The sequence below is a fragment of the Eptesicus fuscus genome, chromosome 10 (assembly GCF_027574615.1).
Source record: "Eptesicus fuscus isolate TK198812 chromosome 10, DD_ASM_mEF_20220401, whole genome shotgun sequence".
In the NCBI taxonomy this organism is placed as follows: domain Eukaryota; kingdom Metazoa; phylum Chordata; class Mammalia; order Chiroptera; family Vespertilionidae; genus Eptesicus; species Eptesicus fuscus.
This window is the reverse complement of record NC_072482.1, coordinates 11,097,149-11,125,000: the sequence shown is the minus strand read 5'-3', so window position 1 is coordinate 11,125,000 and position 27,852 is coordinate 11,097,149. Positions and strand designations below refer to the sequence as shown.

The window sequence follows — 27,852 nt, the reverse complement described above, 5'->3', positions numbered from 1 at the left end:
AATCCTGGATGCATTTGTCCCCTGAAGAGGGGTCTGCAGCCTGGACTCACTGGAGAAACACGTGGGTCTAGATGTGGCATCTCTACTCAGCCCTGGGACAGGGACCTCCCAGGCGGGAGAGCAAATGTCATGGTCAGGAGACCGACACAGCCAGGGCCTTAGTGGGGCCACTCCAAGATGGATATGGGGAGAGAAGGGGACTGGGGGTAATCCTATGGGACCATAGGGAGGAGGCACCTCTTCCCTGTGTCCTGGAGAAGGCGCCAGAGGGGAGACTCAACTGGAACTGGCTGGCCTGGTGCTCACACACACACACACACACACACACACACTCACACACACACACTGACATCTGTCCTCCCCCACCAGGAAGGTGTGGCTACCACCTGCTATACAACTTGGAGGGAGTTTAAGTCACGTGGGGAAAACGGGTCCCCAGGAGCCCACCTCCATGGAGGCCTGACAGCAGCCGGACTGCCCTGTCTCCTTGGAGAGCAGGCTGCCCCGTGGAGAGCGCTGCACAGGGCTCAGGACCGGGACCAGGGACCAGGGTTGCCACCTGTCCCGGGTGACCCTGCGCATGTCACTAACCCTCCCGGGCCTCAGTTTTCCTCTCCTGTGAAAGGGGACACTCATTCCTACCTCAAGACTTTTCAGAATAAAACGAAAGAACGTGAACTTTATGCAACTGAGCACGTGCGTTGTGGTTGCTGGTCCTCAAGTTCTTTTCAAGTTTAATATTGTGTGTCATCTTCTATGTTTTTAAAGACTTCTGGACCCCATTTCTCTGTTTTGTCCTCGGTTGTAAGGGGAAAGGGAAGGTGGGGGGGGGGGCATGGTCCCTAGGTGGCGGGTGCAGGACCCAGGCAGAGGCCAGGCTGTGCCCTGGTGTCAGGCAGAGTGGCCACCGTCCCTGCTTGCCCTGGATCAGGGGCCCCTGGGCCAGGCAGACCCGCGCACGCTGCCCATCCGTAGAGCCCGCTCCCACATGACCCTTGGCAAGGAGGGACACAGCACCTAGAGGCGGTGCACACCCGGCCCCGGCTCCCCAGCTGCCAGGCCTCTGGGACATCCTCCCCCGAATCCCAGCATCTCACTTCCGTCTTCCTCTCCCACGAGCTCCAGGGGACCAGGTCCCAGCAGACCCAGGGGTGCAGGCAGGGGCGGGTGTCAGGCAGCCCAAGGTCGCGGCCGCCTCAGGCGGTGAGAACCGAGCTTCCCGAGCAGTGGGATGAGACGGCGTACCCTGCGGAGGGTGGCCTGTGCTGGCGGGGGAAGGATGGACGAGGAGGCCCCAGCACCCCTGGCACGTTCGGAGGTTTGAGGAGCCGGCAGGCGGGCCTGCCACCTGCCACTGTGAGGCTGGCCAGCGAGCCCCAGGCTCCCGGCTCTTGCAAATGCTGCACACGGTGGCCTCGCTGCGGGCCAGGCAGTCGGTGGCCGTTCAGCCGGCCTCCCCCTCTTCCTGCAGGGCAGAGGGACTCGCCCCAGTGCTGGGAGCAGTGAGGGTGGAAGGCCCTCCGCAGGTGACCCCTCTCAGGGCAGCCCATGCCCCTGAATGGGAGGCAGGGGACTAAGGTCCCGAGGGGCAGGCAGCCTGTCCCCAGAGGGTGGCCTGAGCCTCCTGGTGGCCGAGGGCTGCTCCTGCCCTTGCCTCCCAGCCTGGTCCCAGCACTGTGCCCGCCCCCCCATGCCAGTCTCCGCCTCAGGAGTCTGCCCCTGCCAGCCCCGCCGGCCACACCCCACGTGTGCAGGGCTCTCTGACCTGGTTGTCTGTCTAGTGACTATAAGCAGCCGTGACAATTGTTTTCCTGTAGCTCCTCTAATGACAGATTCTCTTCCTTTACAGTTCGATTTTATTTTTCAGTCACAGTGTGCATTCAGTGTGATTTTGTGTTGCTTTCAGGTGGACAGCATAGAGGTGGACAGTCACACACTACAAAGCGGTTCTCGCCCTGGGACCGCCCCGAGTTATTGTTGGCCAGGTGCCCTTTAGTCACGGGGATGCAAAGTACAAATTATTTCCTAAGAGAGCTTGGTTACCATGGCCTTTCAGCAAATGCTTACGGAGTGATGACAGTGGCAAGCTGGGAGTTGGGGACACAGAGGGCAAAGACCCCCATTCTTCCCACTTTCCCTCCTTCCCCACCCATCTCCTGCCCCCCCTCCCCCCAAGGTCTGCTTTGCTCTCCCACCCTTGCCAGGGACCTTCTCTGCACCTCCTTCCCTGGAAATGACTCTCCACCTCCTCCTGCCCCTCCGGTCCCCACAGGATGCCCCAATTCCCAGCAGGCCTGGGCAGGAGTCCTCTGACCACTGGGCCTCCAGAGGGTCCCCTGCCTTTGTCACTCACCCTCAGCCCTGCTTTTCGTGGTGGCCAGGAGAAAGTTGAGGCGGGGAAGGAAGTAGTGGGACAGAGGGGAGAAAGGGGGAGGAGGAATGGCTTCTTATTTCACCATCGTTTCCTCCGGGGCTTTCACCGATTTCCCCACGCCCATGGGAGGGAGGCAGCGGGCAGGCTTGGCCCAGAGAGCCCCCACCCAGGCCCAGAGGCAGCGGGGCAGGGGAGGGTCCCGCGTAGGCCCAGGCCTCCCCTCCTCCCTGCCCCCCTCCCCACCTCCCACCTGCAGTCTTTGCCTTCCTCAGCTCTTCTTCCCAGACAGGCTGGGCGGCTGCTGAACCCGCCAGCTCGGGCACCCTCTCCTCAGGGCGGCCGCTGCCTCCCCAGCTCCCACCGAGGGCCATGGCCTGGGAGGCCACGCACCTGCTGCCCCTTGTCCTGCTGGTGCTCCTGGCCTCAGGTGAGGGCAGAGGCGTGGGGGGAGGAGGAGGGATGCCAGTAAGGTGACGTCAGGGGTGTGGGGAAGAGGGGCGAGGCAGCGGGGGGGGGGGGGGGGGGGCTCTGAATGTAGCGCAGAGAGGACTTCCTGAGGAGGGGGCCCCTCTCAGCTCTGTGACAGGCAGGGGCTCCCTGACCCAAGGGTTTATTCTCAGGCTCCTGGGAGCAGCAGCCACAGACGCTGCGGAAACGGGAAGGGGAGGAAGTCTCCGTAAGGTGCGAGTATCCTCCCCAGACAGGCTCGAAGACAAAAACCTGGTGCAGAGAAACACCAGAAGGAACTTGTATCTTATTAGTCACCAGTCCCAGGCCCCAGGGCCAGCCTGGAAACCCGCGATACGTCATCACGGATAACCCCCGATGGGGGTACTTCACCGTCACCATGACTGCGCTCAGAGAGGACTCGGGTCTGTATTGGTGTGGAACCTTGGAATCTTCCGGGATCGCTATTCTCAGGACCATCCGCCTGGTGGTATCTCCGGGTGAGTCCTTTCCCTCTGTGTGTGCTTCCCAGGTTCCCTGAACCACAGGATGCAGATGCCGGAAAGGACCTAAGTCAGGTCCCGCAGCACCCGTGGCTGAACCCCGGGCCCCTTCCCAAGGTCACCGCTGGTTACGGGCAGAACCAGCACCAGAACTCAGACTGCCGGCTTCGGTCTGTTCTTCCTTCCCCAGCACACACACTTCTCCGAACACTTGCAGCTCACAGGACTCCCCGTCGACTCAGGCTTGAGCAAGCCTGTCTTATCGGTCCATTCTGGGGCACCCTGCCCCTGACCTCTCTCGAAGGGCTGTGCTTGAGGCGGGTCACAGGTGACTGTGTTGGGCTCAAGGAATGCGGACAGGCAGGAGACAGCCACAGGGTGGCGGACCTGGGACTTCGGGGTGAGGCTGGGAGCTGTAGGCCCGAGGGCTCAGGGGGCCTGGGTCCCACCCTGCACCCGCCCCTGATACTTGAGTGATCTTCAGCCTCAGCGTGGGAAGCTTGAGGCTCCTCCTAATCCTGAGCCCCTCCCCCATATGCCTCCTGAAAACTTCACAGTTGCAAAGCCCCCTACATTTCCCCGTGATGGTCAAGGGTGAAACAATACCTTCGAAGACCCCCGCCCTGCTACCGAGCCTGCCCAGCTGGGGGCCTGGCACACCCACATCAGCTGCTCGGTCATTCTCTGCCCAAGCCTGGGCTCACTGCCCACTCCATGTAGGGCACGGGGCTAGGCCCTGGAAGGGGAATGGGAACCCTGAGACATAAATAAAAGGTTATGATGCAGGTGGTGGGTGGCATAAAGGAGGCATGTTGGATGGAGGCCCAGAGGAGGGAGGGGCCAGGTTGCCGGTGAAAGCCAGGAGTACGGACCTGCCTGCAGGACTCCCCAGAGGAGGTGACACTGCAGGGGCCTGGTTGGGCGAGCAGGAACTTATCCAGGGGAGGCACAAGGGTTTGGAGGGGAGGAGGGCGGCATTACAGGTGGAACGTGCCCGACATGTTAAAAAGCAATGGAAACAGCAGAGACCATGGCACACAGCCAGCATGCAAGCGACAGCGTGACGGCTCCTCTAAAGCCACGTGCCCTGAGGGCATGCCCGCCTCCATGCCTTCGGGGGGCACGTGGTGCTTCTCAGGCCTCGCGTGGTCCAGGGCCCAGCATGGGCTCCTCCCGCCCAGGGCTGGGGCTAGGAGGCTGAGCCCTGGAGTGTGGGGCAAACAGAGAGGAGTGCTCCCCTCACTGTCGTCTCTCACAGCTGCAACCCTGACCACCACCAGGACCACCAGCACCACCAGCCCCACCAGGTCCACAACCGGGACCTTTGCCACCAGCTCTGTCATTGACAGGTACTGTCCCCCCTCCCTGTCCTCTTACGCCTCCATTGCCTCCCATCCATTGCCAGCCGTGCCAGATCCCTCCAACTACACGTTCCCATGGATACCTGGCCCTCAGGGGATGAAATGGGACCTTTCCCAGGTCACTTTACCTCTTCGAGCCTCAGTTTTCTCATCTGCAAAATGGAGTCAGTGACTCCCCCCCCCCCCCCCCCCCCCCCCCCCCCCCCCCCCCCCCCCGTACGTCAGGGTTTGCTACCTTTGGCACTATTGACATTTGGGGCCAGGCAATTCTTTGTTGTGAGGGGCTGTCCTGTGCATCCCTGGCCTCTACCCACCAGCCCGTAATAGCACACACCTCCCCCGGGTACCCACTGTGCCAGGTACCCAGGCAACCGAAAATGTCTCCAGACTGTGCCAAGTTTGCCTCTGGGGACACAAAGGACCCAGTGCCTGGCCTGCTCCGTTCCCTTTCCCCGCTCCAGCCCGTCTCCTCCTTTCAGGGGAGCCACGGGGTCCAGGGAAAGGCTCATCGCAGTGACCTCAGCCCATGGCCTGACTTCTCTACCTCTGCCGCGTGGTTCCCAGGCTCCTGGCCCTGCGACTGGCCTGAGGGCTGGTTTTCTTCCCACCTCTGCCCTCCCACCCTCTCTCCGCCCTCTGTCACCGCAAATCCTGAGCTCCTGCAAACTCCAGCTCCCTCTCCAAGGCGTTACACCAGGCGCTAAGGGTGCTGTCAGTGTAGCTGAGTAGTCGGTGTCCCCAGAGCTGCTGCCTCGCCCCATGACACCTGACACGCCAGGCGGCTGCCCTGGGAGCCTGCTGTGTTGTGAGAAAGTCTACCTTTTCTTCCTTTGACTGAAGACGGGGCCTGCGTACAGAGCTCTTTGTCAAAGGACACGGGTATTCCCCGAGAGCTAACTGCACCTCTCAGCCAAGGGCTGAGGGTGAGGGGCTGGGACCAAGAGCAGCTGAGGGAAGCTGCCGGAGAGGTGAGCACAGGTCCCAAAACAGGGGGCCCGAAGGCCAGAGAGGGGGACAGAGAGCAGCCAGCGCAAACCTGGAGATACTTCAGCATTCCTGCTTGTGGAGGAGGAAGGAAACACGCCCAGAGGCGGGATAGGCCTTGGGCCCGGGGCAGAGACCCTGGCCGACCCCGGGGCAGAGACCTTGGCCGAGGGGCTGTTTCCTGGCCAGCTCACCAGGAGGTCCAGACCACAGGCTTGGGGAGGGATGCGTTCCCCCAGAAGCCTGGCTCCTTCTCTCCTCACCTGGCGGGTCCCCGTTCCACAGCTCCCCAGACCACTGGACGGTCATCCTCAGCGCGATGGTGGTTCTCCCGCTGCTTCTGGCACTCGCCCTCCTGGTGATCCTGTACTTCGTCATCAAAGCCCGGCAGCGGCGACGACGAGCCGGGGCAGGTAAACCCGCGGGTCTGAGCACGCCGCCAGCGCTCCCCCATGTGAGGAGCCTGCGAGCCGAGAGACAGGCTGATGCCCCGTTACCAACCAGGAAACAGGCGGAGAGGCCAGCGCCAACTTGCCTAACGCTGGGTATTCTAGTATCCATTTGAGACCAGATATTTTATCATCGCTTTGTAGTTAAGGATTTTTTTTTTTTTTTTTACATGCCCTTGACCGGAATCGAATGTAGTTAAGGATTTTAAAGCAAATGGATGCGAAGGCCTTTCTGGTGTGTGGCACTGTGTTTTTAATCGTTGCGATCACATTTAAACATCGCCTTCCTAAGCACTTTTTAATCTCCAAGTTCTAAGTTTTAGCACTGAGCACGTGTGCAATCTATGGCATGTTGTGCAAGATGAGTGTACCCGTGCCTTTTGATGATTCCTACCTTGTTTTTTGTTGGTTTGTTCAGGACATTCTCGCTGTGTTTATTAACCACATACCAGTGATGGGTCCGTGGACCTAGAATTGATCAAGTTTACTGGTTGGATGCAGATTAGATGCAGACAGCCAATCGGACTCGCTCCTTAGTTTAGCACTAACGTCTGCTTTCTGGCACTGATCTGTGCTAGACCTCCCGCAGGATGGCACTTCCCAGCCAAGCCCAGCCTCTCCCCCGTCAGGCAGGGTCCCTTCTACCCAGCCAGGTCCTCCAGCGCCACCCGAATTGCCAGGAGAGAGGTAGAGAGGGGTCTCTCCTTTAAACCTGTTTTTTCACAGGTGAGGGCAAAGCCCATCACATCCATGACATTTCCACCCATGAGGATGAAACGGTGCATCGGACGGATCCCCCCGCACGTCAGAGGAACTCCCAGCTTTCCTGGGTATCTTTGTTTTCATTATTGTTCTTTTTAAGAAATATGTTTTTATTGATCTTAGAGACAGAGAAAGGGAGGAGGATAGAGAGACAGAAACATCGATGAGAGAAAAACATCGGCTGCCTCCTGCATGCCCTCTACTGGGGATCGAGCCCACACCCGGGCATGTGCCCTGACCAGGAATAGAACTGGTGACCTCTAGGTTCATGGGTTGACGCTCAACCGCTGAGCCACACCGGCCGAGCGGCTGCCACTCCTCCTCCTCCTCCTCCTCCTCCTCCTCCTCCTCCTCCTCCTCCTCCTCCTCCTCCTCCTCCTCCTCCTCCTCCTCCTCCTCCTCCTCCTCCTCCTCCTCCTCCTCCTCCTCCTCCTCCTCCTCCTCCTCCTTTTCCTCCTCCTCCTCCTCCTTTTTCTTCTTTTTCCAACTTCCTGGCTTCTGTTTACTTACAGTTTCTATTTACTCTGAACCTGGACTCACTTGTGACTGGTCATGCCCCTAATGCCTTGTCTATGCATGTTCTTTTCTTATATTTCCCAATTCAAACTCCTCAGAGAGGGAAGGAGAAGCTGACTGACCAAGCTTTTGACCTTCCCTCTGTGGGAGACAGCTTTTAATGCTGACTCATCTGCGGGTCATGACGGCCAGTGGCTCAGCCACTCTGGGCCCCACCCCCAGAGACTTTGGGCTAATGGGTCTGGGGTGGAGACTGAGATGGTGGTGCTGGCCCTCTGACCTTATTGCACTCTGTGTAGCCTTCCTTATTACTTTATTTTATTTTATTTTATATCTTCATTATTGAGAGTATTACAGATGTCCCCCTTTTTCTACCCATTGCCCCCCTCTACCTGTTCCCACCCTGCCCCAGGCCTTTACCACCCTGTTGTCTGTTTCCATAGGTAATGCATATTTGCATGTACATTTTTGGTTAATCTCTCCCCTTCCCTCTGAGATTTGTCAGACTATTCCATGTTTCCATGGCTCAGGTTCTATTTTATTCATCAGTTTATTTTGTTCATTAGATTACTTGTTTGTGTGTTTTGATTTTTACATTCAGTTGTTGACAAATATGTATTTATTGCCATTTTTTGTTCATATTTTTCTTCTTCTTCCTCCTCCTCCTCCTCTTCTTAAAGAATACCCGTCCACATTTCATGTAATACTTGTTTGTTGGTGATGAATTCCTTTAGCGTTTTCTTGTCTGTGAAGCTCTTTATCTCACCCTCAATTCTAAATGACAACTTTGCTGGGTAGAGTAATCATGGTTGTAAGTCCTTATTATTCATCACTTTGAATTTTTCTTGTCTGCAGAGTTTCTGTTGAGAAATAAGCTGACAGTCATATGGGCACTCCCTTGTAGGTAACTAACTGCTTTAAGAATTCTCTCTGTCTTTAATCTTTAGCATTTTAATTATGGTGTGTCTTTGGTGAGGGCCTCTTTTGGGTTCCTCTTGTTTAAGACTATGCACTTCCTGGACTCGTAAGTCTACTTCTTTCACCAAGTAGGGGAAGTTTTTGTCATTATTTCTTCAGATAGTTTTTCAAAATCTTGCTTTCTCTCTTCTCCTTCTAGCATCCCCATAATGAGAATATTGTCATGCTGAAGTTGTCCCAAAGGCTCCTTACACTATCTTCATATTTTTGGGTTCTTTTTTCTTTTTGTTCTTCGGACTGGGTATTTTTTGCTTCCCAGTCCGAAGAGCAAAAAATTCCAAGCCACTGATTTGATTCTCAGTGTCCTCTACTTTATTGTTGAATCCCTGTAAATTATTATTTATTTCAGTTAGTGTAGGCTTAATTTCTGACTGGTCCTTTTTCATGTTTTTTATGTTCTCACTAAGGTTCTTGAAATTCTCATTTAGATTCTTGAAATTTTCATTAAGCTTCTTGAAGCCGTCATTGAGATCCTTGAGCATCTTTATAACCATTATTTTGAACTCTGTATCCAGTAGTTTGTTTGCTTTCATTTCATTTAGTATTGTTTTGTGTGTGTTTTTTTTCTGGAGATTTCTTTTGTTCTTTTATTTGTGACATGTTTCTTTGTTTTTGCATTTTTGGCTGCTTCTCTGTGTTTGTCCTATGTCTTAGGTAGAGCTACTATGTCTCCTGGAATTGGTAGAGTGGCCTTGTGTAGTAGGTGTCCTATAGGGCCCAGTGGCTCAGCTTCCCCAGTCATCTGAGCTAGGCACTCTAGGGGCACCCCTGTGTGGGCTGTGTGCATAGTCTTCTTATAGTTGAGCCTTGATTGCTGTTGGCATCACTAGGAGAAATTGACTTCCAGGCCAATTGGCTGTGAGGACCAGCTGTGACTACAGCAGAAGAGCTGCTGTGCAGGAGACACCCTTGTGGAGCATGACTTGCTTCAGTGGGGCTTTGGTGGACACTGAGTCTGCTCCTTAGTGTGTCACTCGTGGATGTGTAGAGTTGTAATCTGGTGTGGTCTGAAGCTGTCCACTGAGTGAACTGGCTCTGGGGCCTCACAGGAGGTGCAAAATCAGCCACTGCCTGCCCCCCTCCCTGAACTACAGAGTAATCTGCAGATGGCTGCTACTTGTGTTGGGCTTGAAAGTAGCCAGGAGAGGCCAAGCTGTGAAGCAAGGCAGGCTGCTGCTAGTGCCTGGTCTTGGGCTGCTTATTGATAAATATGGAGCATGCTGACACCAGCTGCTGATTATTTGAGTTTAGGAAAGCCTGAGCCAGGACAGGTCAATTGTATGGAAAAAGAGCTGCAAACAGCTTGAGTAGGATGGCAAATTGGATGAGGCAGGGTCTCGGGGAATCACCTGAGCAAACAGTGTGAACCAGGTAGATGGAGACTCAGATGTGGTTGCTAGTCAGCTCTGTGACCGTGGCTGTCTCAGCTTAGGAACCATGAACCTTGTGAACACCCCTATCTGGGAGAAAGCCACTCACAAGTTCTTGCTCCAATGCCAGACAATCCAGTTCCTCTCTGTATGTCCCTGGAAACACCTAAGCCATTACCTGAGCACTGAGGTAGCTCAGAGGGAGCAAATCTGAGTAAGTTCATGCACTGGCCCTTTAAAAGGGACTCCAGCAGCCTCGGTGTCACTCAGCTACAATCCCCATTGGTTTTTATAGCCCAAAGTTAAGGAGACCTCTCCTTCCAGCACTGGAAACCTGAGCTGAAGGGTCTGATGTGAGGCTTCTCCTCACGAGAGGCCTCCACAGCCAAGATATCCCTCCCGATTAGAAACACGCCACACGTGTGTGTCGGGCCAGCCTGTTCAACACCTCCACCCCTCCTACCAGTCTCAACGTGCTTTCTTCTTTACTTCTCTAATTGTAGGACTTCCATCAGCCAGCTTTCTGGCGGTTCTGAATGATGGTTGCTCTGTATTTTAGTTATAATTTTGATGTGGTTGTGGGAGGCTACAAGTACCATGTTTGCCTACGCTGGCATCTTGGTTCTTCACCTTCCTTATTCTTAATCGTGTTCAGTGATGGTGCCCTGGCTGCCTCCTGCCATCCCCAGAGTTTCTGCAGGATCCACACCCTGTCCCATACCTTATCCCTGTCCCTATCCTCGGCACAATTCTGGACACCCAGGGGCCACTGACCACTCCCAGCTGTGATCCATACAATGGAAATCTGTCTGTCTTTGATTCCCAGGGCTCCGATCAGCAGATAGGCTCTGGCAAGGACACTGGGGACATCCACTATGCCTCATTTACCCACCTGGAGCCCTTCGGCCTCGAGAACCCCATCTACATCAACACCCGCCCCGGCCCGAAGCCCACACCTGACCCATTTCTGGATGTGGAATATGCCAGCATCACTAAAAACTGAGCCCAGCGCCCCAGCTGGCTGCCCAGGAGGAGCCCAGGATCTGAAGACAGAAGTCACTCGGCAGTGAGCAGCTGTGTGAGGCACAGGGCTGCTCTCCCAGGGACGGGTGACTTCTTGTGGCCGAGATGATCCCAAACTGGCAAGGGCCATCCCTTCCTGCAGCGGAGATGAGGAAGGGGGAGCAGGGGAAGAAAAGCCTTATCACCCAGAGGAGAGAAGCTTTGAGTCTGAGGGCTGCGGGGCAGACTGTGGGGGCCAAGGGGTTTCTGGATACCGGCCCACTCCCCTCTGACTGGAGAAGGTCTGGGACCCAGTGCTTCTGAGTAACCCAGTCTTCGCCTCCCTCTCTGGTCTCACTTCCTCCCTGAGCAGGCTGTGAAATCCTGACGGTTAGGAAAGTTCCTCTGCGGGTGACTGTCCCCGTGAGCGCCCCCCCCCCCCCTTAACTGTCCTCACAGGGCCTCCAGGCCAGGCTGCAAAGTTCTATCTGCCACCCCAGCTCCTCTCCTCCTTCTTGGCCTCCTGATTCTAATCCATCCTCACGCACGACCCCCAGGACGCTGGCAGTGCCCACTGCTCAGGGGTCCCCCTCAGCCGTGGCCTTGCCAGGCAGGGCGTGGTACCGGAGTGTCCCTTCCTATTGCGGCCCACACAGCTTCATCGTAACTGCCCGGGGCACCTCTGCCTTCCCCGGAAACCGCAACCTCTCTGCCCACTATGTCTCAGGCAGACAGAGCGGTGAGCCAGGCGCCTGCTTCCCTGAAGTCCATGCACACAGGGCCCTCTGGAGACAGGCCCTAAAGGGGAACCCTGAGCCCCGGGAACTCCAGGCCCTGTGGGCAGATGGGGTGGTCTCTGCTCCTGTCTCTCCCAGGACTGGGAGCTCGCTGCCTCCTGCTCAGGTGGCTGGTTTGGGAATTTTCCATCACTACCTTGCTCGCCTTCAGTCATGATGGGACCTCTGCCTTGCCCGCAGGATGGAACCTGAGGACCAGAAAGGGAGAAATGGGAGGGAGAGAAGTTGAGGGGGAGGTGTTGAGGTCCGCAGGCTTGTGGGAAGGAGGAGGTCTGTTTTTGGATGAGGTGGGCTAAGTGCCTGTCGCTTGTGACATCTCTGCTGACATCACCTTCTCCCAGGTTCCCGGCCTGGAGGACGCGGTCTGTCCTCAGTCTGAGGCTCCAGGGGAGTGTGATCATGCAGACCTGAAGGGCCAAGGGGTGAGGGAGGCGGGAGCATGGCGGGCGCAGATACTCTGAGCGTCACCTTGGCTCCTCGGTGCTCAGCGCTGCCCTACTCACCGCCCTTCCCACCGAGTCCTCCTCCTGCCACCAGGTCTGCCTGCTGGAGGCAGGGCCATTGCTGTACCCGACCTCCCAGCTGCCTGACCGGGCTTTGAAAAGGTCATTGGCATTAATTACACTTTACTGACCTCTGCTCCTTCATAGTTCCGGGTTCCTGGTAGCGCTCTGTCTTGGACTGTATTGCAATCTACAAACCCACAAGAAAGCCCCTCTTCACCACCATCTCCCCGATGTGGGCTTCTTGCTGGCATTGCTCTGGCCGCAGCCTCAGTAGCCATCCAGGGGTCATGTTCCTCACAAACTAACAAAACCCAAAGGATGTGCTCAGACTAGAGCTCCTATAATTATATTCACTGGACAAGTTCTCATGGGTCCCTGCCAACTGCCAGACACTGCTCAGGATTGGGGATACAGAGAATCCCTCTAGTAAGCCAGCATTTATGGAGTGCTTCTTGTGGGCCGCCTCCCTCCACATGCTCTAGTGGCTTAAACATCTCTCCTAGATCAGTACTCCCCCCCATTTTACAGATGGAGAAGTTGCACAAAGAGATTAGGTAACTTCCCAAAGTCACCCAGCTAGTCAATGGTAGATCCTGAAGTTTTAGTAACCACAATGCTTCTAGGTCTCTGGTCCTGTAAGAATTCATTGCAGTGTGTGTGTGTGTGTGTTCCCACACATGTACACAGTAGATAAATGTATGGGAAAAAAATGGCAATACAAAGCAATCATGGCTACAGCTGGAGGAATGGTAAAGGTGCAGGGAGGGGAAGGGGCATCACAGCTTTTTCTGATAGGCGCTTCCAGGAGCCCAGAGGGGATGTAGGGGTGTGGCTTACTCAGCTGGGAGTCAAGAGGAGATTCCCAATGAACCAGCGGCCTCAAATAAGAGAGCTTGGTCCACAGCTACTGGTCTGCAGCTGTTCTCATGGTGGCAGTTGTGGCATTCCTCTGTGGGAAAGAAATTGTTACATGATTAAACACATCTTTCTTAGCAAAACAGAAAGTGGGCATATGTGTGACAAACATGAGAAAAAAAAAAAGAGAGCTTGGGTTTCTCCTGCTCCCCTTCCCCAGGGAGAGGGCACAACTATCTATCCACAAGGAGGAAAGAAAATGAGATTCCTACCTATGGCTTACACAAAGATCAATTCTAAACCCAATGTCATTTGCCAAACAATAAAATGTTTAGACAAAAATGTAAGAGTTTTTATGACTTCAGGGTGCAGGAAGACTTCTTCAGCAAGGCCTCACAAGCACACACTGTAAAGGGGGGATGTAAGATATTTGACTCCATTCATATGAAAAACTTGAGTACAAAAGAAGACACCAGGAATAAAGGGAAGGATGAGGCCCAGACAGGGAGATGGCATTGGCAATGCATATAACTGGTAAAGGTTTAGTAGCCAGAATTTATAAATAATTAAAAGGCCAAGCCATTTTTAATTGGCAAGTTATAGGTAAGAAATTCACAAACAAGAAAATTTAAAAACCAATGGCACATAAGTATTGTTCAACTTCACTAGTGTTCAAAGAAATGCAAATCTCAACCAAATACATTCATACCTAGCATACTGGTAAGGGGCTTCAGATACATCTGCAATCTTTTATTTAAACTAGAGGCCCAGTGCACGGATTCGTGCACAGGTGAGGTCCCTCGGCCTGGCCTGCAGGCTGAAATCAGCTCTCCGACATCCCCTGAGGGTCCTGGATTGTGACAGGGCAGTTCTCAGTTAACACACCCCGGAATCAGGCTCTCTCCTCTCTGGTTCCAGGTGTGTCACCCAAGAACCACAGCTGCCAAGTCACCACCACTCAGCAGCTCCTCTGCTGAGCATCTGCCCCCTGGTGGTCCGTGGATATCATACCTACCGGTCACATGGTCAAACGGTCGGATGGTTGGTTAAGCTTTTATATATATAGATATATATAGTATTCATAGATAGATAACCTAACATTTTCTAATTTTGAGAATTTGCAATAATAACCACAGAGCCCTGACCAGTGTGGCTCAGTTGGTTGGGCATTGTCCCATGCACCAAAAGGTTGCCAGTTGGATTCCTGGTCAGGGCACATGCTGAGGTGACAGATTTGATCTCTGGTAAGGACATGCAGGAGGCAGCCAATGGATGTTCCACTCTCGCATTGATGTTTCTCTTTTACTCTCCCTCTCCCTTCCTCTCTCTCTAAAAATCAATAAACTATTCTTTTAAAAAATAATCACAGAAAAAAATCTATCTCTATGTATGAATTTAAGCACTTCAAATGGCTTCCCCCCAACCTAAAAATGCACATAGAAACACTAGGTTTCTATCACTTAGAGATTTATGTAACATAGAAGGACCAACAGAAGAAAACTAACACATGGCATTATATATAAATTTTGCTGTTACATAGTATGCTTTACTCGTAAACTTCCATCTAACAGAATGTAAGAGATAACAAGCTCCCCACCCCCCTACCCCCACCCCAGATCTGAACTATTTTTTCCTCTTTTTCTTTTCTTCATTTTCAATACAGCAAAAATATTTAGACTTGACAAAGCTGACGGATGGGCACATTTTCAAAGTCCCCATGTATCTTGCTGTCAACATCTGGTAGTTATCTCCTCACGTCTTCTTGAGCCAATTTTCCTGGCTCATCAATCCTTTGCCCACCCACTGAAGTCTTGTCCCCTCGGGTCAAAAACGTAGAGATCAACACGCTGGGCCTGAGGCTGGAGAAAGTGTGGGTCCTCTGCCTCTCTGCTGCCTGATACCTTCGTCTTGCCTTTCAGGAGGTGCGATGTTTGAGTGTGTGGGGATGGGCTGGTGATGTGGGGCAGGAGACTGGCTACAGGTGGTTCTGCTGCATGACCATGGCCTTGTGACACAAAAGGAGGGACTCACAAACCGAAGCTAATTACAGCTTTTGAAGTATTTCGATTTGCTTCCCAATGCTCCGCAAAACATTAGCATTTTAAGAGATACTAATAAATGTCATGTGAAAATAACCCATGCCAGCCCTGGCCAGTGTGGTTCTGTTGTTTGAGCATTGCCCCCTGCACCAGGAGGTTACCAGTTCAATTCCTGGTCAGGGCACATGTCTGGGTTGTGGGTTTAGTCCCCGGAGGGGGGTGTGCAGGAAGTAGCCGATTGATGTTTCACATGGATGTTTCTCTCTCTCCCTCTCCTTTCCTCTCTCTCTAAAAAATCAATAAGCTAGTCTTTAAAAAAGGAAAGAAAATAACCAATGTTAGTAATATATTTTCTCCAAATATTTGAACATAAGGAAACATCCCTGTATAAATATAATTATGCTTATCACAATTTGCAAGAGTCAACTCTCTTAATATCTATTAACTAGAGGCCTGGATTCATGTACTGGTGGGGTCCCTTGGCCTGTCCTGTGCCCTCTCGCAACCCAGGACCCCTGGGAGATATCAGAGAGCTGGTTTCAGTCTGATCCCTGCAGGCCAGCCCAAGGGACCCCACCAGTGTACGAATCCATGCACCAGGTCTCTAGTATGCATATAAGATCTTTGGTTAATCTCTTCCTGCCCTCCCCCTTCCCCCTTCTCTCTGAGATTCATCGGTCTGTTTCATGTTTCCATGCCTGTGGTTGCCACTCCTGCGTTGAGCATCTGCCTCCTGGTGTCAGTGAGTGTCATAGCTACCGAATGGTCAGCAGGTTGCTTAGGCATATATATATAAATTCACACATACACACTAGAGGCCCAGTGCACAGATTTGTGCACCACTGGGGTCCTTTGGTGTGGCCTGTGGGGATCAGGTGGAAATCGGCTGTCCAACGCTGCCTGCCACTCCTGCCTTCTGCTTCCACTCATCACAGCCCCACTACAACTGCGCGGGCTTGCGCCCAGTCAGTCCCAATCAGGAGAGACTCACACCACTGCAGTGGCGCTCGCCAGCTATGAGCCTTACCTCTGGTGCCTGTCGGTCAGCTGAGCAGCGCTCCCACTGTGGGAGTGCACTGACCACCAGGGGGCAGCTCCTGGTTAAGCGTCTGCCCCCTGGTGGTCAGTGAGTGTCATAGTGACCGGTCGACTGGTCATTCAGTCGTTCAGTCATTTGGTTGCTTAGGCTTTTATATATATAGATAGAGATAGGAGGCTGATTAAATATGTTCAGCAATATCCACACGAAGGAATATTATGTAGACATTACAAAAGTGAAATAGAACTAATCCTGTTGAAATGGAAAGATGACCTGGATATATTAAATGAAAAAATACAAGCCACAAAATAATATATCTAGCGTGAGATTGTTTGTGTTTGTGTCTCTGTGTGTGACCATAGAAAAAAAAAGACTAAGTGAACAGCAAAACAGTACTAGCAATTATCTCTGGGGAAGAAATTTCACTCAGAGAAATTGTTGATAGGACTGGCTCTGGAGCCAGACTACTCAGATCTAAACCTAACTTCCACCTGACACTTGCTGTTTGATCCTGGGCAAGGTATTTCATTTCTCTGGATCTTAGTCACAATATTACCTTATACATATGTTGTGACACATTTAAAGTGTTTAGGACAAGGTCTAGCACATAGTAAGCACTCAATAAATGCTCATGTGTTTTAAGTGGTTGACTTATGGACAACTTTCACCTTTTAAGAGTACATTTTCATATATTTTTCACGTAAAAATGAATTCAATGTAGTTTTTAAAAGATTTTTAAAGTGCTGAACACATTTAACATAGTTATTCTTATAACAGACATCATCTCCCTCTCAGTGGTGCCCCCCTCAGCGTGGCAGGTGATTGACTGCCTGTGGCTTGAAGGTAGAACGTGTCAGCTGCTGAGTGACTGCTGATAACCTTGATGTATGTCATCTAATTAATGAAGCGCTGGTAGAGCTTGATATTTACAATGTCAACACTGGGTCTGTAAAAACTGTCTAATGTTTCTAAATTATAATTTTTAAGTCCCTACTTACAATTTTTGGGGAGATTGATCCAATCTTGAAGCCAATGATTTGTCTCTAGGACTATTCTTGCTTTCTACTCCAATCTGGGCAGGAGTGATGACCCCCGTGCTCCAGCTGACGTCTCAGAAACTAAATTTCATAAGGGTTTTGTGGTCAGAGGCTGTTCGGAAGGGCGGTCCTGATGCACATCGGCCTCAGGATTTACTTCCTGGTGGATGGGGTGCTGGGCAGGAATTGGTGATGTCACTCAGGCACTCAGGCGCGGGCATTACGGGGAAACAGTGCCACCATGTGGGGTCCACATGGCGCTGGCGCGGGAATCAGTTTCTTTCCCCGGAGAAACTTGTTTTCTTTTTCTCCAGAAAGGCTGCAATTCTCTAATGACCCTCTTTCATTTTTAAGACACTGTGCTCCCAGCCATGGCAGAGCAATTTTCAAGATGCAACCTCTGGGGTCAAAGCCGGGGTCCCCATTTCCACCCTGGTGGGCACCCTGACTTCCCAACTCACGCCCAGATTAGATGCCCGAATGCGCCTTTTTGGCCGGGGTGGCCAGATATGTCCCAAACTCTCTCTGATGACGCATTTGAGGCCTTCACTTTACTTCCTAAAACCTGCGGTATTGACTTCTGAGAATCCAGCTGCTACAGATTTACAATCACAACACCACTGCCAGGTCCAATGACAAGAGGAAGTGCCTCTTCTGTTTATTGAGCTTTCCAGGACCCTGCGTGGTGCCTGGGCGTGGTGAGTGTTTGGCAAAGATGCGTGGAATAAATGAATGTTCTCCTGGGAAGAGTGTTCCGGACTTTCCGTTCTTCTAGAAGAGTAGAATGAATACCGACAAGGAGAGGGTATGGGAGGTGTACACACAGAAGGGTCCAAGTGCCCATCGGTTTTGACTGGGTCTTTACAGAGCATGGGCAGGACAAGGGAGCCAGTGGTGGGTGGTGATGCCTAAGCCAGGGAGCTGCTGACACCCAGACCTGGAAGAACAGGGGGAGAACGGTGTTGCTGCAGCTGTGGAAAAGGGGCGCCTGCAGGAGCTGTGGCTACAGAGGAGCAGCCCTGTCGGAACTCGCCAATCTCCCCCTCTGCGTGGACCGAGCAGTAAGCCAATGGGCTGGGAGCCTGGGTCATGGGGTCCAGAGGAGATTCTCCTGGGGGCAGGGCAGGACTGAGCAGGCAGGGCATGGGGCGGGGGCAGGACAGGAGTTGAGGATGACGAGCACAGTGTCAAGAATGCCCCAGGTAGCAGGAAAGCCAAGGAGAGGAGGGCTGGAAGGAGGCCATGGGTAACTTCTAGGGGGCAGACTCAAAGGAGCAGTTGAAGAGTGTGAACAGCAAAACACAGTACCTGGTAATGAAAGCGCAGCAATGGAAGGGGACTCCGAGACAAACGAGGGGTCTGCAGAGCAGGTGAGACTGTGTCCATGTGAATACGGGGGAAAGGTGTTGGCGGTGTTGATGAAGAGGACAAGAGAGGCTGTAGGTGAGAAAGCAAGTTCCTAGGGACTGTCCAGAGAGAGAGAGAGAGAGAGAGAGAGAGAGAGAGAGAGAGAGGTCATCTTGGAAAAGGAAATTAAATTTGGGGATAAAGATAGGTAGGAGGAAGATAGATTTTTGAAAAAAAATATTAAGAGGAAAGAAAGTAATATAAGCTACTTTTTTGATCACTTAACAATGTGCCATAACTTTACATACCCAGAGACTGAGTTAGGAAACTTGCCCAAGGCCAACGAGCTAGTGAATAGCAGAATAACCCAAAGCCTGGGTGCCTAACCCCCACTCTGTAGCTCCAGTTTCTGTCCCACTCAGCCTTCCAGTCCCCACACGGTGACCCCAGGTTAGACATTTTCTCCAGCCAGAATCTGGACCAGTCCTGAGCCAGGCAGGCAGCCGGTGAGAGTCTCTACGCTGTGTCTCACCCCTATGGTGCCTATGACACCTTGTACCGGGTTCAGTGCCTGGGTCCCTGCCTCTACCACTCACTGCCTCAGAGATGTCCTGCCCTGAACAGAGGATCCGTTGGCCTCGGACAAGAGCTCAGGTCCTCAATTAGAATGGGGAACTGCCTCAACTGGAAGTGCCAGACAGTGATGACACAAATACAGAGAGATGGTGAGAGAAGGTCAAGTCTGCAAGGGGTCAGAGGTAAGAGCGAGGTTGGGTCTTGACGGCGGGGATTTGGATCCAGGAAGGTGCGATCAAGTAAAATCAAGACAAGACCAAAGAGGGAACTGGGAAAGTCTTGAAGGGCTGCTCATCAGAAAATGACAGCTGTGGGCTCTGCTATTTGAGGTTGGTGGCCAAGGGTGGGTGGACACCACCAATTACTCTCTCGAGCCCACCTCTCAGCAGGGCTGGAGGGTTTTCCCAGGTTGGGCTGATGGCATGCCCTGATAGTTTGAGTGGTCCTATGCCAGCTGTTCCAGCTGCACCCTTCCTGAGGCCCTTGCAGGCTGGGTGCTGGCCATGGTCCTGACCAGACTCTGGTTCTTCTCTGGCTGCTGAGGTTGGCTAGATTGGGGGTGAGAGGATAATGGAGGATCTGAAAGAGGGTGAGGATGCTCACCTATGACAGACTTGATTCATTCTTAGGGAAGAAGGAGCGGTGTGGATAGAAGTGTGTGCTTAGGAGGGTGACAATTTGGAACAGCTGTCATTGGGGGTTTACCAGGCAACCTCCAGGCATTCTGAAAAGGCAGCTGTGAAGTTTCAGGCAAAGTTGGACATGAGGACCACTTCGTGTGTCCAGTTGAGCTCCTGGTTCTGAGGCTTCCGCAATGGTCACCATCATATCTGGGAATACTGGGTCCCCAAGAGAGAGAGTTCCTTAGCACCGTGACTGGCACACTCATGGCAGTTAAATGTGTGCATTGGTGAATGATGACATTCAGATATAATGACAGAGGGGAAGAGGTGGCAGGTATCTTGGAACTCATATTTAACAAAGAGAAAGGAAGGACCCTTGCTTGGGATTGGGTGGTGCACCAATATTCTCGTGCTCAAATATGAGGAACAGTGTGGGGAAGCACAGGACTTGGTTGGCGTGTCTGTAAGGAGGATTCCCTGAAAGGTTGGGGGCCTCTGAGGAGACCTTGCTGAATGTGGCAGCCCCTACCTTGACTTTTCCAAATAAGTCCGATCCCCCGGGGTGTTTTGCTAGATCTCCATGTTTAGTCTTTAAAGACCTGACCTTGTAGAAGCATATACTTTCTCAAGGATGCTTGCCCTGCTAATTATATCTAGAGGTTAATTTTAGTTCAAGCTGTTATGACAATAAAAGCCTAAGAAGGTAGACAAACAGGACTGCTTTTTACTTCTAAAGTAGAACAGTCCCTTAGCTTTCTCTTTCACAGAAATGTGTGTCAGAGCAATCTGTTCATCTGTCGCTCAGGGTCTGCTGGTCAGCCCCAGCAGAACAGGAACTTGAACCACACATTAGCGCAAGCTAAAAGATGAGGACATTTGATATGCATGTGCTGAGAAGAAGTAGTAAAGATTTATTGGTGCCTGCCCTTTGATACAAGGTTTTTAAAGAAAGAAAATGAACCCTTTCTTCAGGTAGAAAGGAAGTGCAAAGAAGGAATCAAAATGGAGCATAAACAGGCCAGAAAGTAAAATGAAGATTCATGGGACTTAAAAAACAATCCTCATCTGAGAATATATATTTTTAAATTGATTTAGAGAGAGGAGGGAAGAAGGGAGAGAGGGAAGGAGGCGGGGGAGAGAGAGAGAGAGAAATCAAAGCAAATTGCAGGGGCCAGATATGATGGGGATCTCCCTTTTCCGTGTCCAGCATGAAGAGAGAGATGAACTAACCGGTTCTAAGTGGAGGTGACCAGGGATTGAGAAAATAAAAGAAAGAAAGATAAAAAGAAGATGCAGAGATAGATTTATAAAGCTGGGAGCTGGGTGGGATGCTGCCACTCTGATGGAGGGACAGGACGACCCAGAGCCCATGCAGCACATTTATTTTATAACCCCAAATGCCAGGAAGTATCACCAAAACTTAGGATCAAAGGAGCTTATTTGCATTCTTGAGTAGGCCCTAGCATTCCTGGTGCTTGCCTGGATTTACATATCAAAGCCTGCTCCCCACACCTGGACAAAGGTAAGTCAGTACTGATAACATGTCCAGCCTCATTGGGGAAGCATGTTCCCAGGGCATGGCTCTGCCTAACGTCCTGAGTTCAGCTGACGATAATTAAAGAAATGCCCATGTGCGTTCCCAGGCGCTGTCTACAGCAAGTGAAATATTGAAGCAAGAGAAAGATCAACCAGTTGCTTCCTGTATTCACTCTGACTGGGGATCAAACCTACAACCTAGGTATGTTTCCTGACCATACCTTTTGGTGTACAGAACAATACTCCAACCAACTGAGCCACACCAGCCTGGGCAAGATTTATGGAAGTTTTGAGTTCTGCTTCTGCCTAAGATGTAGGAAGCTAGAAACATCCTATCTAATAAAATAGTAATATGCAAATTAACCATCACTCCGCTACACCCACAAGCCATGCCCACCAGCCAATCAGGAGCGAATATGCAAATAAACCCAACCAAGATGGCTATGGCCACAGAGAGCAGGAGGGAGGCTTGGGTTTCCCCTGGCAATGGAGGAAGCCAAGCTTTCCGCCTGCCCTTGCCAGCCTAGGCCTCCACTCAAGGCTACAAAGTTTCAATGATAGAAGTTACATAAATCCCAACAGAAATGGCTGCTGCCATGGAGCAAGCAGAAGGCTTGGCTCTGCTCCAGGCTACAAAGTTTCAATTGTAGAAGATAAATAAACCCCAGATACCAGAGCCTCTGCTTGGGTTGCCAGGGGTGTGGCTGGCCTGCAAACCACCACAGGCTGCCCCACGCCCCAAGGAAACCCCCACCCTGATCCGGGACATCCTTCAGGGCAAACCAGCTGGACCCCACCCATGCACCAGGCCTCTATCCTATCTAATAAAAGAGTAATATGCAGATTGACCACCACTCCAACACACAAGATGGCTGCCCCCATGTGGTCAAAGATCCTGCCCCCATGTGGACACAAGATGGCCACCACAAGATGGCCAGCAGGAGAGGGCAGTTGGGAGGGACCAGGCCTGCAAGGGAGGGCAGTTGGGGGTGATCAAGCCTGCAGGAGAAGGCAGTTAGGGGTGACCAGGCCTGCAGGGGAGGGAAGTTAGGGGTGATCAGGCCAGCAAAGGAGGGAAGTTGGGGGCAAACAGGCTGGCAGGGGATCAGTTAGGCATCAATCAGGCTGGCAGGGGAGTGGTTAGGGAGTGATCAGGCTGGCAGGCAGAAGCGGTTAGGGGCAATCAGGAAGGCAGGCAGGGGAGCAGTTGGGAGCCAGCAGTCCTGGATTGTGAGAGGGATCCCAGATTGGAGAGGGTGCAGGCTGGGCTGAGGGACACCCCCCCCCCATGCATGAATTTCATGCACCGGGCCTCTAGTTTAAAATAACAGCAAAGCCATGAAATACTTAGGTAGAAATTTAATAAATATGTGCAAGATTTGTCTGCTGACAACTATAGAACATTGGTGAGAGAAAGCAGAGAAAAAATTAATACACAAAGAGCTAAGCTGTGTGCATGGATTGGAAGACTCAGTGGTGTCAAGATGTCTAGTCTCCCCCTCCCCCAAAACTGCACTGCAGACCCAATAATCCCAAGCAAAAATCCAGCAGGCTCTCTTTTCAGTGTGTGTGGTGGTGGGGGAAGAGGGGAGGAGTGAGGAAGAAATTGACAAGCTGGTTCTAAAATTTACATGGCAAGGCAATGTATAGGACATTCAAAACCATTTTGCAAAAGAACAATGTAGTTGGATTACCCACACCACATGATTTAAAGATTTTCCATAAAACTACAGTGAGTAGTTCAGATGGTGATATATTGGTGAAAAGATAGACACAAAGATCAATGGAATAGAATGGATAATCAGGAAACCAACCAACACACCAGTCGATTTGTGACCAAGATATTAAGGCAGAAAAGATAGCCTTCTCAACAAATGATGCTGGTAAATTGGGTATCTATAAGCAAAACAAACAAACAAAGTGAAAAACAACAACAACCACAAATCATATTTTGTACCACATGCAAAATTAACTTGAAATCGATCACTGACCAAAACAGAAAACCTAAAGCTATAACTTCTAACAGAAAACAGGAGAAAATGTGACTTTCAGGTAGGCAAAATTTTCTTAGTAGGACACAAAGGGCACAAATTCTAAACAAACAAAAAATTAATAAATTGGACTTTATCAACATTAAATTTTCTACCCTTTGGAAGTGATGGAACAAGCTAGAGGCTGGAAAAATACTGGCAAATCACAAATCTGACAAAGGACTTATATACAGAATATATAAAGAATTCTCACAACTTAATAATGATAATAAAAACGGACATAAGATTTGAACTAATAGTTCGCCAAAGGAGATATACACAATGAAAGATTTTCAACATCATTAGGCATTAGGAAAATACAGATTAAAACCATGATGAGATATCACTATAAATCTATTAAAATGACTTAAAAAGGATTCTGACAATGTCAAGTCTTGACCAGGATGCAAAAATGGTACAACCACTTTGCAAAAATAGGCAATGCTTCCATAAAGTTAACCTTTTGCACTTGGATGTCGAGTGTGACTCAACACGGTTAGCATTAGAATAAAGGAACCAAGAAAAAAGCAAGCGAGTGCAAAGGGTTAAACACACTCACCACATGACCTAGCACTCCCACTGCTAAGATTTTTATCTGAGGGAAATGAAAACAAATGTCCACATCAAATATCCTACCTAATAAAAGAGTAATATGCAAATTGACTGTACCTTCGCTACACCCACCAGCCACGCCCACCAGCCAATCAGAGCGAGTATGCAAATAAACCCAACCAAGATGGCTACAGCCACAGAGAGCAAGGTTTCCCAGGCAACGGAGGAAGCCAAGCTTTCTGCCTGCCCTTGCCTGGCCTAAGCCTCCACTCAAGCTACAAAGTTTCAATTATAGAAGGTAAACAAATCCAAGCATAAATGGTGGCAGCCATGGAGCTGGAGAGAGCAGGCCAGGGTTGTCCCCGGCAATGAAGGAAGCAAAGCTTCTGCAGCCCTGGCCGGCCTAGGCCTCCACTCCAGGTTACAAAGTTTCAATTATAGAAGGTGAATTAACCCTAACAGAAATGGCTGCCGGCCATAGAGTGAGCAGGAGGCTTGGCTCCACTCCAGGCTACAAAGTTTCAATTGTAGAAGGTAAATAAATTCCAGATTACCAGGGCCTCCGCTTGGGTCGCCAGGGGGCGTGGCTGGCCTGCAAACCACCACAGGCCCCTTGCTCAGGCTGCCCCACACCCCAAGGGAACCCTCATCCTGATCCAGGACACCCTTCAGGAAAAACTAGCTGGCCCCCACCCCTGCATCAGGCCTCTATCCTATCTAATAAAAGAGTAATATGCAGATTGACCATCACTCCAACACACAAGATGGCTGCCCCCATGTGGTCAAAGATCCTGCCCCCATGTGGGCACAAGATGGCCACCACAAGATGGCCAGCAGGAGAGGGCAGTTGGGAGGGACCAGGCCTGCAAGGGAGGGCAGTTGGGGGTGATCAAGCCTGCAGGAGAAGGCAGTTAGGGGTGACCAGGCCTGCAGGGGAGGGAAGTTAAGGGTGATCAGGCCAGCAGAGGAGGGAAGTTGGGGGTGACCAGGCTGGCAGAGGAGGGAAGTTGGGGGCAAACAGGCTGGCAGGGGAGCAGTTAGGCATCAATCAGGCTGGAAGGGGAGTGGTTAGGGGGTGATCAGGCTGGCAGGCAGAAGCGGTTAGGGGCAATCTGGAAGGCAGGCAGGTGAGCAGTTGGGAGCCAGCAGTCCTGGATTGTGAGAGGGATGTCCGACTGCCCATTTAGGCCCGATCCTACCGAGATAGGGCCTAAACAGGCAGTTGGACATCCCTTGAGAGGTCCCAGATTGGAGAGGGTGCAGGCTGGGCTGAGGGACATCCCCCCTCCATGCACGAATTTCGTGCACCGGGCCTCTAGCCTACACTAATAAAAGAGAAATGTGCAAATTGATGGTACCTCTGCTATGTCCACCAGCCAATCAGGAGTGAGTATGCAAATTAACCTGAAAAGATGGTGGCGGCCCCGCCTCCCAGCTGCTCCGAGCCTGTGGGCATCTGAGAAGTCGGGCGCCAGTGCCTGAAGCTGGCTGCGGCCAGTGAGACAAAGAAGCTGCCTGCCCCGTGATCCCAGGCCACAGCACCAGCTGGAGAAGCCGCCCGCCCCACATCCTGGGGGAGATGGAGAAACCGGGTGCCAGTGCCTGAGGCTGGCTGCAGCCCAGGAGATGAAGATGCCATCCACCCCGTGGTATCAGGTGCCAGCACTTGCGGCTGCAGCCCAGGCGAAGCCACCTGCCCACCATCCCCTGCAGCTGCAGATGGCCTAGGCGCCTATGGCTAACCAGAGGGAGGGAAACCTGGATCCCAGGTGCCTGTGGTCGGCTGGAGGAGAGAATCCTGGGTCCCGGGTGCAGGGCCGAGGCAGAGGTGGTTGGGGCAATCAAGCCAGCAGGGGAGCAGTTAGGGGTGATCAGGCTAACAGGCAGAAGCAGTTAGGGGCAATCAGGCAGGCAGCGAGCGGTTAGGAGCCAGCAGTTCTGGATTGTGAGAGGGATGTCTGACTGCCGGTTATCCCCCAAGGGGTTCCAGATTGGAGAGGGTGAAGGCCCACACACACACCCAGTGCATGAATTTCATGCACTGAGCCTCTAGTCCTATATAATAAAAGGCTAATATGCAAATTGTTCCCTCGGGAGTTTGACCGATTGAGAGTTTGACCACTTGCTATGATGTGCGTTGACCACCAGGGGGCGGCATGGAATGAAGGAAGGCCCCAGTTGGCATCCAGCAGCTGGCAGCCAGGGGAAGGAAGGCCCCAGCTGGCAGCTGGGGGAAGGAAGGCCCCGGATGGCAGTCAGAAGGCCCCTGCCGGCTCTGATCGCCAGCCAGGCCCAGGGACCCTACCTGTGCACGAATTTCATGTACCAGGCCTCTAGTATGTACATAAATGTGTCTAGTGGCTTTATTCACAGTTGCCCCAAACTGGAAACAACTCAAATGTTCATAAGCTGGTGAATGGATAAAGCACCTGTGGGTCAGCCACACAGAGATGTTATTCAACAACAAAACGAATGAACTCCTGAGAGTGCGATTTTTGTGCATGTTGAATGCATCACGATAAGTGAAAAAGGCTACACTCAAAAGCAACATGCGGTGTCATTTCGTGTGTGTGACATTCTAGCAGGGGCAGGATGCTCTAGGGACAGAAGTCAGATCAGTAGCTGCCAGGCCTGGATTGGAGGGAAGGAACTGGCTGAAGGGGCATGAGGGAATGTTTTTTGGCTGACAGACATGTCCTACATTCTGATTATGGGGGTTGATATATAGATGTATGAGGTTGTCAGAATTCATAGGACTGGACACCCTGATGGGGTGAATTTTTGTGTATTAAGTTATATGCCAATAATGCTGAAGGGCCTTATAAGTGATCTTCAGGTGACCTCAGGCCCTCATCCCCTAGGGCCGTAGATCAAGGCTGGGTGGTTGACTCTCAGTGAAGGACTACCTCATGTTACCCATTAACTACCCATCTCCACGCCCATTCCCTGTCCATATGCTATATGCACAGTAAATATGGGCAAATCAATGAATGAGAACAAATCAGAGTGCTTACAGGAAACCCAAGTAGACCCTGAAGATGGAGGGCAGCACTGAGCTCCCAACCTCTCCTGCTACCTCTGCCAACACGACTCAGCTTCCTGCCGCTGAGAGTTGCTTTGCCTCCCCGACCCTGTCCTGACTCACACAGCCGTCTCACCTGGATCACCCTTCACAGCACCCGAACCTGTGGAAAAAGCACACCCCCACCCCAGATCTCCAGAAAATGTCATGTCCTGTCTTGTCTCCATAGGATGGTGGGAGTTAAAGATGTATGTGTGCACAAAATACTGGTCATGTGAGCATGTGCCCCCAGTTGGCGTCGGCTGTGCTCAGGAGGCCAAACTTGGGCAGGAGAGTCCGGGTGGCAGAGAAAATTCTCCCTCTCACAGACAGCCCATTCTTTCTTCCCCTGACAACTAGAATAACAGTACTAGTTAATTTTGCTGAGTGCTTGCTGTGTGTCCCGCTAACTAGGATAACGGTACTAGCTAATTGTGCTGAGTGCTTGCTGTGTATCCTGCTAACTAGGATAATGGTACTAGTTAATTGTGCTGAGTGCTTGCTGTGTATCCTGCTAACTAGGATAACGGTACTAGCTAATTGTGCTGAGTGTTTGCTGTGTGTCCTGCTAACTAGGATAACTTACTAGCTAATTGTGCTGAGTGCTTGCTGTGTATCCTGCTAACTAGGATAATTGTACTAGTTAATTGTGCTGAGTGCTTGCTGTGTATCCTGCTAAGTAGGATAATGGTACTAGTTAATTGTGCTGAGGGCTTGCTGTGTGTCCTGCTAACTAGGATAACAGTACTAGTTAATTGTGTTGAGTACTTGAACTGTGTCCTGCTAATTGGGATAATTATACTAGTTAATTGTGTTGAGTTCTTGAAGTATGTCCTGCTAACTAGGATAATTATACTAGTTAATTGTGTTGAGTGCTTAAAGTGTGTCCTGCTAACTAGGAAAACAGTACTAGTTAATTGTGTTGAGTGTTTAAAGTGTGTCCTGCTAACTAGGGTAACGGTACTAGTTAATGTTGTTGCATGTTTGTTGTGTGTCAGGCCCTGTTCTAAAGCACTTTGCCTGTGGGAATCCATGTGATGATCCCAGTAACCCTGAACGCGGTTATTATTCTCATTTTACGGGCACAGGAACTGAGACAGAGAGGCTG

At 51.5% G+C, this 27,852-nt stretch overlaps 1 protein-coding gene and 1 non-coding gene across 4 annotated transcripts; both read left to right on the top strand.

The window, feature by feature from the left end:
* The first annotated feature begins 2,494 nt into the window (after positions 1 to 2,494).
* LOC129150593 (natural cytotoxicity triggering receptor 2-like) lies at positions 2,495 to 15,035 on the top strand. Of its 3 annotated transcripts, XR_008557309.1 has the most exons (7): positions 2,495 to 2,801; positions 2,995 to 3,321; positions 4,583 to 4,673; positions 5,955 to 6,082; positions 6,845 to 6,948; positions 10,571 to 10,810; positions 13,823 to 15,035. XR_008557309.1 is itself a non-coding variant. In XM_054722471.1 (6 exons), exons 1-6 carry the CDS (start codon positions 2,744 to 2,746, stop codon positions 10,745 to 10,747), a joined length of 744 nt encoding a protein of 247 aa, XP_054578446.1. In that variant the 5' UTR covers positions 2,495 to 2,743; the 3' UTR covers positions 10,748 to 13,715. The 3 variants fall into 3 exon arrangements, 2 of the variants coding, with proteins under 2 accessions (XP_054578446.1, XP_054578445.1); XM_054722471.1 differs by lacking the exon at positions 13,823 to 15,035 and having other exon boundaries at positions 3,136 to 3,321; positions 10,571 to 13,715; XM_054722470.1 differs by lacking the exon at positions 13,823 to 15,035 and having other exon boundaries at positions 10,571 to 13,715.
* LOC114235312 (small nucleolar RNA SNORA41) lies at positions 12,946 to 13,078 on the top strand. The gene has a single exon (XR_003621499.2). It is a non-coding gene; the product is annotated as a small nucleolar RNA SNORA41 (small nucleolar RNA).
* Positions 15,036 to 27,852: the final 12,817 nt, after the last annotated feature.